The sequence below is a fragment of the Ricinus communis genome, chromosome 2 (assembly GCF_019578655.1).
Source record: "Ricinus communis isolate WT05 ecotype wild-type chromosome 2, ASM1957865v1, whole genome shotgun sequence".
NCBI classification, from domain to species: Eukaryota; Viridiplantae; Streptophyta; class Magnoliopsida; order Malpighiales; family Euphorbiaceae; genus Ricinus; species Ricinus communis.
In genome coordinates, this window is record NC_063257.1 from 12,848,418 (window position 1) to 12,863,876 (window position 15,459).

The window sequence follows — 15,459 nt, forward strand, 5'->3', positions numbered from 1 at the left end:
GAATTCGTCGCTTTTGATTTGATTTTTCACCATGCACTCGGCGGGAATGCATTTCATTTTCGCGGGTTCATAAATCCCTTGTATATTTATTTTCTCCAAATTTTTTTCACCCTCTTAACGTCACTCACTTCAGGTAGCTTCTTCCATGGCAGCAAAGAATTACTGTAATTTCTATATCTTTGGCTTTTAATTTCATGAATCTTTCCCTCTTTTCAGCTTTTTGTATCGTTGTATCTCATTTGCAAAGAAACCGCATTTAGTTTGCAGTGTTTCTTTTGTCCCTTCTCACCATGAATTTGTTGGTTTTGGTTTGAAGTTTTGCTTGAAGTAAATTGACAGCACCAAGTCACGAATCTAAGTAAAGTTCGAGAAAATTTGCAACCACACAGTTTAAGCAACAAAGCTATCTCAGGTCTGATCTCTCTCTTTATATGTCCTCCAAATTGTGAAGTTGCGTGATTTGTAGCACCAAAATTGTAATCAAATAGAGTATTCATAGGGTTTTGAGAATCCCATTTGGGGATATAGATAATTTCTAATTCAAGGCTTTTTACATGGGTTTCTTTACAGCATCGATTATGTTTTAGAGATGACTTTTGTGTGGAATCAACTAGAAAGGATTGGGTATAGTTTCATGCATTGTTGTAGGTTTTCTAATTTTAGTTGTGTTCTACTAACTGAAACTTGAATATTATCAAGCAACTACTGATTGGGATTCATGAAATAAGATTGTGATATCGGGAGATAAATTGTTGTAGATAATGTGGTTTTGGATCCCCAGTAGGGAATAGGGATACAGAAAATTGAAGTTTGATATTCAAGTATTAAACTTAATCACTAATCGTGTAGTTTCTGTTCTTAAAAGCTGATATCTGTCCAGCTGGAGTATGGAACTCAGCGCTATCAATTACCCACTGTCAAATTTTCAGAATTATATGTGGTTTGCGTCTTGAGAATGTGCACTCGACTAAAGGAACTTGGACGAGTAGCTTATGAGTTCTTTCTTGTTGGAACATGGAGTTTAGATGATGTTGAAAAATTAGATCTCAGAGAAAAAACGAATGAAGTAGATGAGCAGTGGTGGTTGATAGATATCAATTAGTGTGTTTGATACTCTTCTCTAGGCGTGTTTATATCCACAAGAATCTCTAATAGTCTAGATTAATTCAAACATTGTCTAACAGCTAGTAAAAGGAATCGGAAGAAAGTGGATCAGAATTGAATCCAACTAATGGTTATGTATATAAAATAATAATAAGCTGAAAATAAATCCAACTCACACACGCACAAATGAACAAGACGAGACGAGATAAGGCGAGATGCATTTATGTGTTATAGCCTGACATAAGACCACAATACTAATTTAAGTCCATTATAAGACATGCTCAATATAAATTCAAAGTAGAGCTAACATGTTAGCAATATGGTTGAAAAGGGCTCTACACTATCAAGGTTGGAACACACTACTTGTTTTCAATCCTTGGACTCTAGGAAGAAACTACAGAAGTTACGCATGAATATGGTATTTGAAGGTTTGAACCATACTTAGGTTCAACTGCTAAGTACTTACTAAGAATGTAGCAGAGTTTTCAATTCTTTGAACCCATTCCTTTCTTATAAATAAGCTCAAGTTTTGATCACGTGCCTATCCTGGGTCATGAGTGATTGAGATTATATGCCCATAGCTCTTAGGAAGCAGCTCTACTTCCAAAATCACTAGCTGTCATCCATCAAAGGTATATTATAACAGATACTCCAACCCCACATTTTAAGCACTATATATTGACATTAATAGCCACATGCTCAACCTCAATCCCACTGCAATAGCACTGTCGTACAAGTAGGATGGTCTCTTTGCAAGTCATTTCATATGACTGCAAAATAATCGAGTAAATAAATAAGCTGATAGTGCCCCTCAAATACATCATGTGACTTTGTTCAACGATATTGAATCCCCTTTATGGGATCTCCAATCACAGAAGTTGGGTATCCATCACATAGTATTAGAATAGGCAATAGCCCCATCCCACTTGATGTCTCGCCTGCTAGCCTCCTCGCTAGTGGCTTGGTCAGAGGATTAGCCAATTCCTCTCTAACCTCATAATATCCATGGATATAACATAATCATTAATCAATTGCCTCACAATATTCTGTTTCAATCTTATATGTCAATTTTAACATTATACGTTTTATTCTGCGCTTGAACAAAAACAGCTTGACAATCATCACAATGAAGAGATACAACCGCTGCTGGGCTCTTCCATAGAAGTATTCCTACGACTAGGTTCTTTAGCCACTCTGCTTTAGAGTCTACCATCTCTAAGATAATAAACTCATTTTCCATGGTGGACCTCTCTATGCAAGTTTGCTTGGACGACTTCTAAAAGACTGCACCACTTGCTACTTAATATACCAATAACATATGTAATATCTAGACATGTACAATTCTTCAAGAACATCAAACTACCAATTATTTGCACATATTCAAATTGTGATAAACTATCACCATGGTTCTTGATTAGATGCAAACTACTATTATTTGGTGTAAAAACAAGTTCCTAATAAAAGTACTCTTATTTCCTCAACATATTTTCAATATGGTGTGCTTATGATAAAAAAAGTCATTATCGTGCTTATACATTTTAATTTCTGAAATCACAGTAGCTTCACCTATATCTTTATGTCAAATTGAGATGTAAGAATATTTCAGTTTCATTCACAACATTTAAACTTGTGTGAGATATAAGCAAGTCATTATATAATGTAGAAACAGGTATTCAATCAAAGTGCTTATATTTCCTCAATATGGTGTGCTTGTGATAAAACAAAGACAGTATCATGTTTATACAGTTCAATTTCTAAAATCATATTAGCTTCACTCATGTTTTTCATGTCAAATTGAGATGCAAGAAATATTTTAGTTTCATCTATATGTATATGAGCAAGTCATTGATATGTAACAAACCACATCATTAACAAATTTATTCTATATGCATTTGCCAGCTTCATTAATCACATACCCATTTGATATCATCAAATTATCAAATTTATCACGCTATTGTTTGGGAGCTTATTTCAACTATACAAAGATTTAATTAGCTTTTATTCTCCTTACCAGGAATCACACATTCCTCAGGTTGCTCCATATAGATCTCCTCTTCAAGATCATTATTGAGGAATGCAGTCTTTGCATCCATTTGATGCTTTATTTATAGATGGAGTTTCAAATAATACTCTAATCAATGAATTATAGTCACAAGAGAATATGTATCAAAATTATCAAAATTTTCTTTTTTGTTTATATCCTTTAGCCACCAATCTAGTTGTATATTTATCAATTCTATCATCTGGTATTAATTTCTTTTTAAACACCATTTGTAACCAATAGGTTTGTATTTAGGTGGCAAGTCAATCAATTTCCGTGTATGATTAGCTATGATAGAATCAAGTTGATAACTAATAGCTTCTTTCTAAAATGGAGCATCAAATAGAAGTTATATAGCATCATGATAAGTCAAAGGATCATTTTCAACTACAAACACATGCAAGTCATCACCAAAGCTAGTTTCTTTTCTAACTCTAGTCGTTCTATTCAATTCATGCATATTCTCGCAATTATCATATTCATCGTTATTAACATGTATATCATGTATCTTATCAACAATATCCTTTCCCTTATTCTTAATAGGAAACATATGTTCATAAAAGGATGCATTTCTAGATTCAATAATTGTATTATGCTCTAATACATCACTTTGTACAAGTAACCTATATCCAATACTATTAAAAGCATAACCAATGAGCACACAATCACAGGTTCTTGAACCAAGTTTTCTTTTCCTTGGTTCAGGTAGTATTACCTTAGCCAACCGCCCCAAAGTTTCTTTATGTAATTTCTCAGTATCCTTTTATTTCTCCATAAATATTTCTTCTTTATTCTTCTACTTGTAATTAGCTTTATTTTAAAATGGTGGCGGACAATGGTAACTCCAACACCTATGAGGAGGCTCGCAAGCTACGCCTCAAGGAAAACAAAAAGAGATTCGAGGTACTGAATCCCACCACCCTTTCCCTTTTCATTTCTAGGTTTTTTTCATTTTTCTAAGGATCTTTTTGGCCGGGCAACCACAAAACTACAAAGTTTATGTATAAGCAAGAACATATGATTGTATTAATTAGTTTGTTTGTTGGGTTTCTTTTATTTGTTTGAAGGACTTGGGAATTTCAAAGATTTCAAAAAGTCTTTCTAATCTCACTACCCCTGAAAAGAAAACCAAGGTAAACACCTCTTTGTAATTTACCATCTCAATTACTATAGAAATTTTTTTAAATAAGCCACTTATTTCTTTATATTATATAATTTTGAATCTGTTTATTGAACTTGGTATGAGTATTCTGTTTTAAAAATGCCTAGCAACACCTTCCAAAACCAAAACCAGCAGCTACTGGGGTGCTTGAACCAAGACGCTCTACTCGAACTCGAAATGCAGTTACTTCATATGGTGATGATGTAAGTATAAGTCTCTTTAATTTATTTATGGAGACATAGTTCTTAAACAACTCCTATGTGCTGTTTTTTATAAATTGCCATAACAATTAATTTTTCTTGCTTCTAGATGGACATTGATCTTCCACCTCTGCGCAAGAGGTATAAATCAAGCTCGTCGTCATGGGCAAAGTGAGTTATTCTTTTTGTCCTTTTGAAATAAATTCTATGTTATGTTGCTTTAGCTCATCGTGGACTGTAGCAATAATTCTCTGGATTTTCTTTAGCTACGTTGCAAGGCCATTGGATGAAGTTAAACTTGCATCTTATGAAGATCGAACTCGAGCTCTTAAAGCTGCAGAGGAATTCCAAAATAGTCTACAATCTGGAAATCCATCTTTTGTCAAATCAATGGTTCGGTCTCATGTTTATAGCTGTTTTTGGTTGGTAAGTCCAAAGAAGGAAGCTTTTGCTTTATGATGTGAATTTTTTGGTTAGAGAGACATCTTGTTTACTCATTATGCTTTATATTTTAGGGGCTACCTACTCAGTTTTGCAAGAATCATCTTCCAAAAAAAGACTTGGACATGATACTTGAGGATGATAATGGCTCAACATATGATGCTAAATATCTTGGCAATAGGACCGGGCTTAGTGGTGGTTGGAGGGGATTTGCTTTGGATCATAAATTAGATGACGGTGATGCAGTTGTATTTGAATTGGTAGAGCCGGACAAGTTTAAGGTATATATATTAACTTCTTCATGCACCGATCTTCAACATCTTGACTAGGATTTTTAGTGCACTTCTCACTAGAATCCCTTTATTGAGGGCGTTCTTTTGGTAGTGCGACCAGCCTTGAAACATAATTTTTGACAACCCCATCTCTGTATTAACAACCCAGCAGTCCCTCCTATTCTGAACCTCGAAGTTCCTCTTGAAAAGTATATTGCGCAGTCTGGTAAATTGCACAATCACTATGCACCAATGTGGTAAATGCTGGTCACAAAAAGGACAATCTGTCACTGTTTTGTTTTTCAACATTTAATTTGTAGCATATAGCTTCTTCATTCAAGCCATTTGACATGGCTTCATCGGAGAAATGATGACTTAATCAGTAATGGATCCCATGAAAAGGTTTTAACGTCAGAAGGTCTTTCAATTGAAACTATGTCAGATTTCATAGAGTTACAACTGGAACTAAGCTAATTGCTACCAAATTGATGTTTGATAACAAAATAGTAACAAATAGATCTTCTGTGACCACAATTAGCATCAGTTTGAAGTGTACTGATTGTTGTCATTGTTGTAATGTTGCTCCCATGAATTGTAGGAATATGGATTCATCATCCTTTTGCCCTTTTATACGTGGCTGTTATAAAATTATAGGGAATAAGAATGAATTATAGAGACTCTTGAAATTCTAATTTTTGAATATATTATAATAGAGAATGAGCATGATTTAAAAACTATTCGAAGCTTTGCTCGATAATAAACTAATTCGAGATTGTTCATTGAGTTAATTGAGCAAAGCTCAAGCTTGATAATTTTATGGAGTCTTGAGCTTAACAGGGTTTGATTCATTATCTCACGAATTTACTTGTTTATTGGCTCGCAAGCAGGCTCGCGAATAGGCTCATGAGTTCGAGCTCAGTTTGTTTAGAAGTTTGCAAACAAGCTCACAATCTGACCTATGAGCAGGCTCGTTTGTGAGCTCGTTTATTGACTTGAGCTCAGTTCGAATTAATCTTATTCTTAAATTTAAAATCTTATATATATATATATATATAATAAAATATTAGTATTTATTATAAATACATATATATTATAAATAATAACTATAATATTTATTACATAATAATAATAATTAAGATTAAAAAATGCTTAATGAGCTAGAACTTTAGTTCAAACTTTTTTATTATATAACTATTTGATGAGCCAAAACTTGAACTTAGCTTGTTTAGTAGTAAATGACTATTTAAGAATCGAGTTTGAGCTGTTTGCAAGCTCAATAATTTTGAGACGAGCTGAGTTTGAGCTTCAATCTAAGAGTTCGAATCGAGCTCGAGAACCGAGTTGAGCTTGTCGAAGTTCGCTACTTACAGCCTTAGCTCTAACTAGCATGTTGAAATATATAGCTTCTTGAATTGTATCTTATATGGGTACCAAAGTGCAATTACTAGGAAAAACACTGAATACTTGGAGCGTGCAAAAATAATGTCAGGTTTTTAACACATTAAACTTAATGAATCACAGAACAAGAAGATGATTCTTCCTATCATATACTCGAACCTCCACGCTCTTTAGCACGAGATTTTGAGTCTCGCGTGTCTACCATTTCACCACCATAGCTAGTTTTATTTATAAAGGTGGATTTGTGCATTACTTGCTTATTGTCTATTATAAAATCAGATTCAAATAGTTCTGATATGATGAACATGGAATGATGATGATAAATTAACTATAAGATTGACATTATTAACCTTCATATTCTAGTTATTTCCTATTCTAACAGTTAGGCATCTTTTTCAAATTGTTTCAGATAAATATGTGCAAAAAAATAGTTAACGAGTTCGGCTGTTCTGCAGGTTTGCACATTTAGAGTATCATCATTGCTGTCTGCTCAAACACATACTGTCAATGCTGTAGACAAAGAAGAATCTATAGCAAAGAATGCATCCAAAGGGCGAAAAAAGACTGCTCCACATTCAGGTAAGACTCGGAAGTCAAACAAAGCTAAGGCAAATAAGATTGATGATTTATCAGATACTAAAAAACCCCAATCAGAGAACATAGACTCAACTGAGAAAAATGGTATTGTTTCTAAAGAGGATGATAAGAACATAGACTCGATTGAGGAAAATGGTTCTGATGCTGAAGAAGATTATACAAATATGGACTCGACTGAGAAAAATTGTTCTGTTGTTCACAACGATGATAAGAACATAGACTTGATTGAGAAAAATGGTTTTATTCCGGAAGAGAGCAGCAGCGATGAGGAAGAATCAGTCAGCAGAAAGAAGGTAATTTCAGTTGACAAAAAGGATAAAGAAGAAAAACGTTTATTCAAGCCTAGAAAGAAACGTGCACCAAGATATCTTAGGAGGAATGCATAAGAGACTTGAGGAGAGAATTTTACGCTCAGACTTTTTGGTAAGCTGTAAGACTTGCAGAGAACTTTTCAATTTAGCACTTTTAAGTTAACATTAGACTTAAAAGTAGTCTTATTTATGCACAATCATAGCTTTCAATTCTTATTTACTCCATTGCTTAGAATTAAATACGAGATATACAAAAATTCAATGTCACTAGTAGCCAGTGGTGGACCTAGAAATTCTAGCTAAGGAGGCAAATTGTTTAGAGCTATATGATGTCCAATGAGTAACCTAGTAAGATAGAGTTGTAAGTTGTAGCAAACTACTTTACAAACTGAGCCTGAGACAATAAAGTGAGCTTACAAAATAGATGACAATATAATTTACCAAAACACAACTAACTAACCAATCATGATCTCAAAATCAACACATTTACAATAGATGGAAGTAGCATCAATCAACAACTATAAGTTTCAACATATATGCATTGATATAAGTAATACCAAAATATATTTGTTTGATGTACAATTTTAATCAGACACAAAAAAGTATCTAACCTATTTACCCTCAACATATATCTTTCTCAATATATGTAACTGAGGAACTTGCTAGAACATCAAACATAACCTATCATGTTAACAATAACATAAGAGAATCTCAATTCCTCTTTAATAAAACATCTAAATCTTCACTGTAAGAAGCCAAGACTTTTATCAATTCAATAAACTTACCATTTTCTTTTAAGTTGGAACTTTCATCATGGCTTCTCAAAGTACAAGCTTAGAATGTCAACCATTAGACTACATCAGTGGAGGTTTTAACCTATTTTAACATGACATATTGATAAGGTCCTGCTTTGATATAAGCCCTTCGAGTTTCATCTGTTTGATTGATAGGATAATTCCGCATACTAGTACGCTTTCCAGGATCATGTTCTCTTATGACTCAATTGTAGGAGCTTTCGTTGGATAATGTTGGAGAACTAAATTCTCAATGATGATTGGGTGATTTTCATGAATTATAGTTTCATCATTAGGAGTGGCATTTTCCACAAAAGAATAATCAACTATAGAGCTAAAGTTGAAACATTAGCTTCAAAATTTGGAGAGTTCTTTTTCTTGAAAAAGGCATTTTATTGTTTTAGGTTTTCCCATTATTGGCTGACTTTGGGGAAGAAGTTTCTTATACGAGGGAAGCTTTAAAAGAAAGAAACATAGAGATCTGATGATATTCGTAGTTTTTACCTATAAAAGGGCTGGCTTTTTGCTCGGTTGATTACTAAAGAAGGCTCTTCTCTTGGTAAGTCTGTTCTGGGCACTCTGTCTTTCCACCTCGTACCTTTATATATGGTATCCTACTCTTGATCGAATGCGACTACACCTATCCCTACTTTCTTGGGTGCTGGTACTACCTCTTACTTTTGTGGGTAAACTCCTACTTGATTAGTTAGAAATGAACTTCTCTGTCTCAATTCGTAGATCTATCTATCCTCTTCTTTTTAAGATTTTACTAACCTAAAGAAATATCAGGCATGAAACTGCCATTCTCTATATAAGTTCATAATACCAACGTCAAAATGAAGAAAAAACAAGGACAACAAATAGACATGATACACCATTAACAAAAGGCACAAGAAGAAAATGACTCGAATTGCAAAAAGATTTTAGGAATTTCATGACCAAAATAATTAATAATTTTCAATAAACAAGGAAAAATCATGAACTTACCTCTTATGAAAGATCAAATTAGAAATTCTATCAGCAATACAATTGGGTTGTTGCTTGAAGCAAACCATGCATAACTTATCTTCTTAGGCTTGAAAAGAAGAAATCCCTCCCATCCTTCTTCCTGATTCAGAAATAATTTACCAATTAACTTGTATTTTAGTGAAAGTGGCGAAGCGAGATACAAAAAGAGGGAATTTGTGAGAACTTTTTGGTCACCAATTTTCGACATTGATTTCAGTCACAGATTAGCGACACCGAGATTAGTGATAGATGTCTCTGTCACTAATTATCAATAGAAAAATGTTTTAGCAGGTCAAAATTGGACATAATTTTTTGATATGTTGAATTTAGTTATGAAAAGTATATTCGTCGCTAACTTGCAATGAATTTCATTATGCTTCTCTAAATGTGGCAGATTTCAGTTTCTGTTGCTAAATCTAACATCTCTTTATTTTATATTTGTTGGAGTTAACAACATAACTTGAAATTCGTCACCAATTAGGAACGATTTTCAAATTTCATCAACATTGGATTTAGCGAGAGAAGGTAAATCTGTCACTAATTAGTAACAAATTTTCTACTCCGTCGCTATATTCACTGTTTTTCATTTTTTGCTTAAAAAGTAGCTTAGCAATGGAATCAGTGGCATAACTATTTCTTGCCTTTTTTTCCTTTTTCTCACTCGCTTATCCTTTAGCGACCATTACTTACTTTTAGCAATAGATTTTTGTTGGTTTGCTAATTCTAATTTTCTTTTGTTTTAACATTCTCTCTTTTCATTTTGGTTATCATTTTTTATTTTCATATTTTTTTCTCTTTTCCATTTTTCTCTATAATTATTTTTTTCTTTTTTTTTTTCTCTTTATTTTTCATTCTACTTAATATTTTTAATATTATCATTATTTTTTTCTCTTTCCTCATTAATTATTATTATCATTGTTATAAAATTGATTGGACACTGACATAAAAAAAAAAATTTGTTATTATAAAACTAATTGGATATTAGAAGAAAAATAAAAAACTGATTAATCAATTTAAATAAATAATAAATTTTATATATCACAAAGTAACTAATATAATATAAATAATAAAGGAACAAATAGTAATTACTCCTTTAATAAGTTCGCATTCTGGGTATGTGGCAAGCAAGAAAAACGTATTCACCATAATTACGATATCCTTTGCTGATAGTACTACCATTTCTAGCTATAGACCTTAACATCCAAGGCCCTTTCGATCTCGGACCGACCTCACCCTCCGATCTTTTGAATCCCCCTCCGGTGTGGGAGGGATTATTATATTTATATTATATTTAATATTTATTTATATTTTATTTTATTTTTGGTCTGTTTGGTCCATGTGATTACTTAATTGAACTATAATATTGGTACATATGATAGATTAGGCTTAATAATCCTAAACATTTAGCTAATATATGACATCAGTCTTATCTAAAACCAATCTTTCCATGTCTAGCAATCCATTTTAATGGAATTAATAATCCATAGTTAATAAAACTTAATCCGTAAATTAGTTTTGCTTTTTTATTTTATTTCTCTAAACTAACTTTAATTTCTTAATTTATTTTCATTGTTTATGCTTATATCGTGGTTCACCCTAGAAAACAAAACTCTCCCTCATATAAATAAAATATAGAAAATTAGTCTTTGGATCTCTACAAACACTGGTATGGAGCCAAAGGTTGATGTAAACAAGATGAAAAGATGAGAAACGTTTTGAGAAAAACCAAAGGAGAAATTTGAAAATATAAATTCTATATATAAGGCAAAGAGTGTTTAAGTAATTTAATAATTTATTTATCTAATTGAATAATACGAACATAAAATTATAAAAATAGAATCAAATAATACTATAAATCAATATATTTGTACCAAATAAAATTTAGCATAAGTAATTTTATAACTTCACTAAACCTCGAATTAAAATTAATCCCAAGGTTTATTAATCCATGAACCAAACAAGCTTTAAAGCTTAAGATATGACATGGAACATATTATTATAGGCAAAATGCACTTTTTAAGCCCTTGAATTCTTTGATTTTATTTTATTGAGTTCTTTAAATTTTATTTTATTTCATTGAGCTAGTATATTTTTATTTTTACTTTTATTAAATGCTTAAAGTAAAAATAAAAGTACAAGAACTTAGTAGAACAAACAAAAGCTTAATAAAATATATATAATAAGTCTTTAATGAGTAAAAAATAAAAGTCTAAGGCTTAATAAAATAAAATAGAAAAATTCATGGACTTAATAATGAGTTTTGTCATTATTATGGCGAAAGGTGTATTCTTTTACGCTACTTTCCATTCCTTTAATATTAAAAATTAGGGCAAAGTTTAAAAAAATACCATATTGTTTGAAACTTTTTCATTTGAGGAACTAAAATATTTTTTATTATAAAAAAAGTTCTATCTGTTTTATTTTCTTAATATTTCTTATGTACATATTTATGTTTTTATTATTTTGTACATTATTTTGTATGTATTTAACTTGAACCATTACTAAATTATAATTCTATAAGTAATGTGACATCTAACAATGCATCATAGAATTTATAAATATATTACAATTTTAATTAAATAAATTATTTCTTAAAGTTGATCAAAATTAAAAATATGTATTTTAAAATTTTGTAATTATTTATTTAAAGTTGATCAAAATTAAAATATATATTTTTGTTATAATAATATTATAGTATTTTCATTATATTAGATGTCTATCATTATATTTATGGGTACATTTCCTTATGTAAATAAAATTGTATCTCTATAACCATTTACACCTATAAATAGGTACTACAATCAATGGAATGATACTCATACATACACACATGTACACTTTTAGAAAAATTATTCTCTATTCTCTCTTTATTTCCTTTGTTCTTGTTCTTTATTTTACAACACTCTTTATTCTTGTTCTTTATTTACAACACTTTATCAGCACGATTGCTTAAAATAAGATTTAAGATAGAGCTATTTTTTGTTCATTTTATATATTTTTTTTAAAAATTGCATGAGACTATACTATATTTTTATTAAATTCATAAGGACTCATTTTGGTAATCATAATGAGTATATAGTACATATCTTTTAATTTTTGTTTTGTGATTTTTGAACTTCTACTAAATTCTTTTGTTTAGTGAAATACGAGTTTATGTTGCAATTATAATTTTATCTGCATATTTCATAGGATCATAGTTTTATTTTATTTCTATCTTATTTATTTGTTATTATAAATATATTATCTGATATTAGTTAATGTTAATTAATTTCTAGTTCCTGAAGAACTAGTATTATATATAGTTTCTGAAGAACTTATATTATAAATTTTAGTTCCTGAAGAACTTGTATTATAAATTTTAGTTCTTGAAGAACTTGTGTTATAAATTTTAGTTCCTAAAGAACTTGTGTTATATATAGTTTTTGAAAAACTTATATTATAAATTTTAGTTTCTGAAAAACTTGTATTATAAATTTTAGTTCCTAAAGAACTTGTATTATAAGTTTTAATTCCTAGAGAACTTGTATTATAAATTTTAAGAGAACTAGTATTGATTTGACAGCTAAATATCCATTAGTTCTTTGAAAAAATTTGAAAGAAAGATATGACTATCATAAATCATTCATCCTTCCAAAGGTTTGTTATGAATAGATACATTTACGACTGCAAGATTTTAAAGTTGTAAGTGAATATGATTCTGCAATTTCTGAATTTGAAATTATGTGAAGAAAAATATTATTGACCATGATATGTTAGAGAAAACATTTACTACTTTTTATTCCTCGAATATGCTCCTCCAGTAGCAATATCGAAAAAAAAGAGTTTTTAAGAAATATTTTGAATTAATTTCATGTCTTCTTATTGCTTATCAAAATAATTAGTTCTTATAAAAAAAATCATGAAAGTCGTCTAAATAGTTATGCTCTATTTCTTGAAGTGAATGGGACAATATATAATAATGTTGGACATTGATGAGGAAGAGACGAAAAAAATAATCGTGATCGAGGATATAACCAAGGTTATGGTTGAAATCATAATAACATCAATCGTGGTGGTATAAATAATAATGCATCTTTCCATCAAAAGTGGAAGAATTGTAAAAATAATAATGGGAATTGGTCTCGTACTTGTTGTGGCGTAAAAATAATAATGGGAATCATAATAACTTAGAAAATTAAATTAATACTATCGATGTGGCGTGAAAGGGAATTGGTCTCGTACTTGTTGTACACCAAAGCACCTTATTGATCTATATCAAGAGTCATTGAAGAGGAAAAGTAAAAATATAGAAGCAAATTAGGCAGAAAATGATGATGATTTTGGTGATAATTTTGTTGAACTCACACATGTAGTTATGTCATATTTCTTTGAAGATCCTAAAGTAAAAAATTGATAATTTGATCGGTGATGACAATGTAAATGCCTAAAAACTTATATTAGTACACTATATGGTAGTAAAAGAATAATTGAAGGCTCCCGAAGAGTAAATATATTACTACTTGGAGGTATATATCTATTTTATTAAAAATACATTAAATTTATTGAGCTTTAAAGATATTCGTCGAAATATATATCATATTAAAACTAAAAATGTAAGAAATATTGAATATTTCTATATTACAACCCTCACAATAGAAGAAAAAAAATGTGTATTAGAAAAATTACATACTTTTTCCACTAGCTTATATACAGATATGTGTGTACTATTGAAACAAATGTGGTAGTAAACTAGAAGTTTACTGACTCAAATATTTTTCTTATTTGGCATGATCGATTAGATCATACTAGATTAATAATGATGTGAAAAATTATAAAAAACTCTTATAGTCATCCATTGAAGAACCAGAAGATTCTTCAATCTAATAAATTCTCATTTTGGGCTTGCTTTCAAGGAAATATGATTATTAGGCTTTCACTGAGCACAATTCAAAATGAATCACATAGATTTCTAGAATGTACATAAGGTGATATTTGTGGATCAATTTATCCACCATGTGGACCATTTAAATATTTTATGATATTATGCATTAACAAGATGGTCACATGTATGTTTATTATCAAATCGAAATTTGACATTTATTAGATTACTTGTTCAAATATTTTGATTAAGAGCACAGTTTTCAAAATATGCTATTAAGATAATTCGTCTAGATTATGCCAATGAATTTACATCTAAGGTCTTTAATGATTATTGCATATCAATTGGAATAACTGTTGAATATCCAGTAGCTCATGTTCATACTTAAAATGGTCTAGCAGAATCTTTTATTAAACATATCCAATTAATAACTAGACCATTGCTTATGAAAATAATCCTTCCAATAATTGCTTGAGGATATATAATTTTATATATAGTAACTATTATTCGTATCAGACCAACTAGTTATCATAATTTTCTCCATTACAGTTGTTTCTGGCAAAAAGCCAAATATTTCTCATTTGAAATTTTTTTGATGTATTGTTTATGTCCCAATTGACCTCTCACGTCGCACAAAAATAAAACCTTGGAAGAGATTGAGAATATATATTGGATAAAAATTTATATCTATAATTAAATATCTTGAGCCATTAACGAAGAATGTCTTTACTGCGAGATTTAATGATTGTCATTTTAATGAAACTTTGTTTCCTAAGTTGGGGGGAGAGAACAAGCAATTAGAGAAACAAATTGTTTGGAATGAGTCATCATTAAATCATCTTGATCTTTATACAAACAATGTGAACTAGAAGTTCAAATGATCAATCATTTGTAACGTATAGCAAACCAATTGTCAGATGCATTTTATGATCCAAAAAGAATAACTGAATCTCATGTACCAGCTGAAAATGCTCCAGCTAGAATTGATGTCCAAGTAGGATAATTTTGTTAATATTATAGCAAATAAGTCCATGACACGCCAGAAGCATGGTAAACCACCTGGTTCCAAGGATAAAAATCCAAGAAAGAAAAGAGAACAAAATAAACCAAATGACAATCTCAAAATTGATATTCCTAAAGAGCCTATAACCGAAGATAAAGATGAACAAGTAACTCCAGAAGAGATTCAAATGCATGAAGATGATAAAAATAATGAGATATCAATCAACTATGTTACTTCTGGTAAGAGATGGAACTGAAATGAAACTATTAT

At 30.5% G+C, this 15,459-nt stretch overlaps 1 protein-coding gene across 3 annotated transcripts; it reads left to right on the top strand.

Annotated features, from left to right (window-relative positions):
* On the top strand, positions 1 to 9,045 carry LOC8261690 (putative B3 domain-containing protein At5g58280). Of its 3 annotated transcripts, XM_048370794.1 has the most exons (10): positions 1 to 164; positions 317 to 412; positions 3,956 to 4,048; positions 4,213 to 4,278; positions 4,415 to 4,510; positions 4,617 to 4,678; positions 4,774 to 4,933; positions 5,023 to 5,229; positions 7,074 to 7,638; positions 8,725 to 9,045. In XM_048370794.1, the coding sequence occupies exons 3-9, from the start codon at positions 3,968 to 3,970 to the stop codon at positions 7,599 to 7,601; spliced, it is 1,200 nt and encodes a 399-aa protein (XP_048226751.1). In that variant the 5' UTR covers positions 1 to 164; positions 317 to 412; positions 3,956 to 3,967; the 3' UTR covers positions 7,602 to 7,638; positions 8,725 to 9,045. The 3 variants fall into 3 exon arrangements, with proteins under 3 accessions (XP_048226751.1, XP_015583363.2, XP_015583364.2); XM_015727877.3 differs by lacking the exon at positions 8,725 to 9,045 and having other exon boundaries at positions 2 to 164; positions 7,074 to 7,746; XM_015727878.3 differs by lacking the exon at positions 8,725 to 9,045 and having other exon boundaries at positions 9 to 133; positions 7,074 to 7,746.
* Positions 9,046 to 15,459: the final 6,414 nt, after the last annotated feature.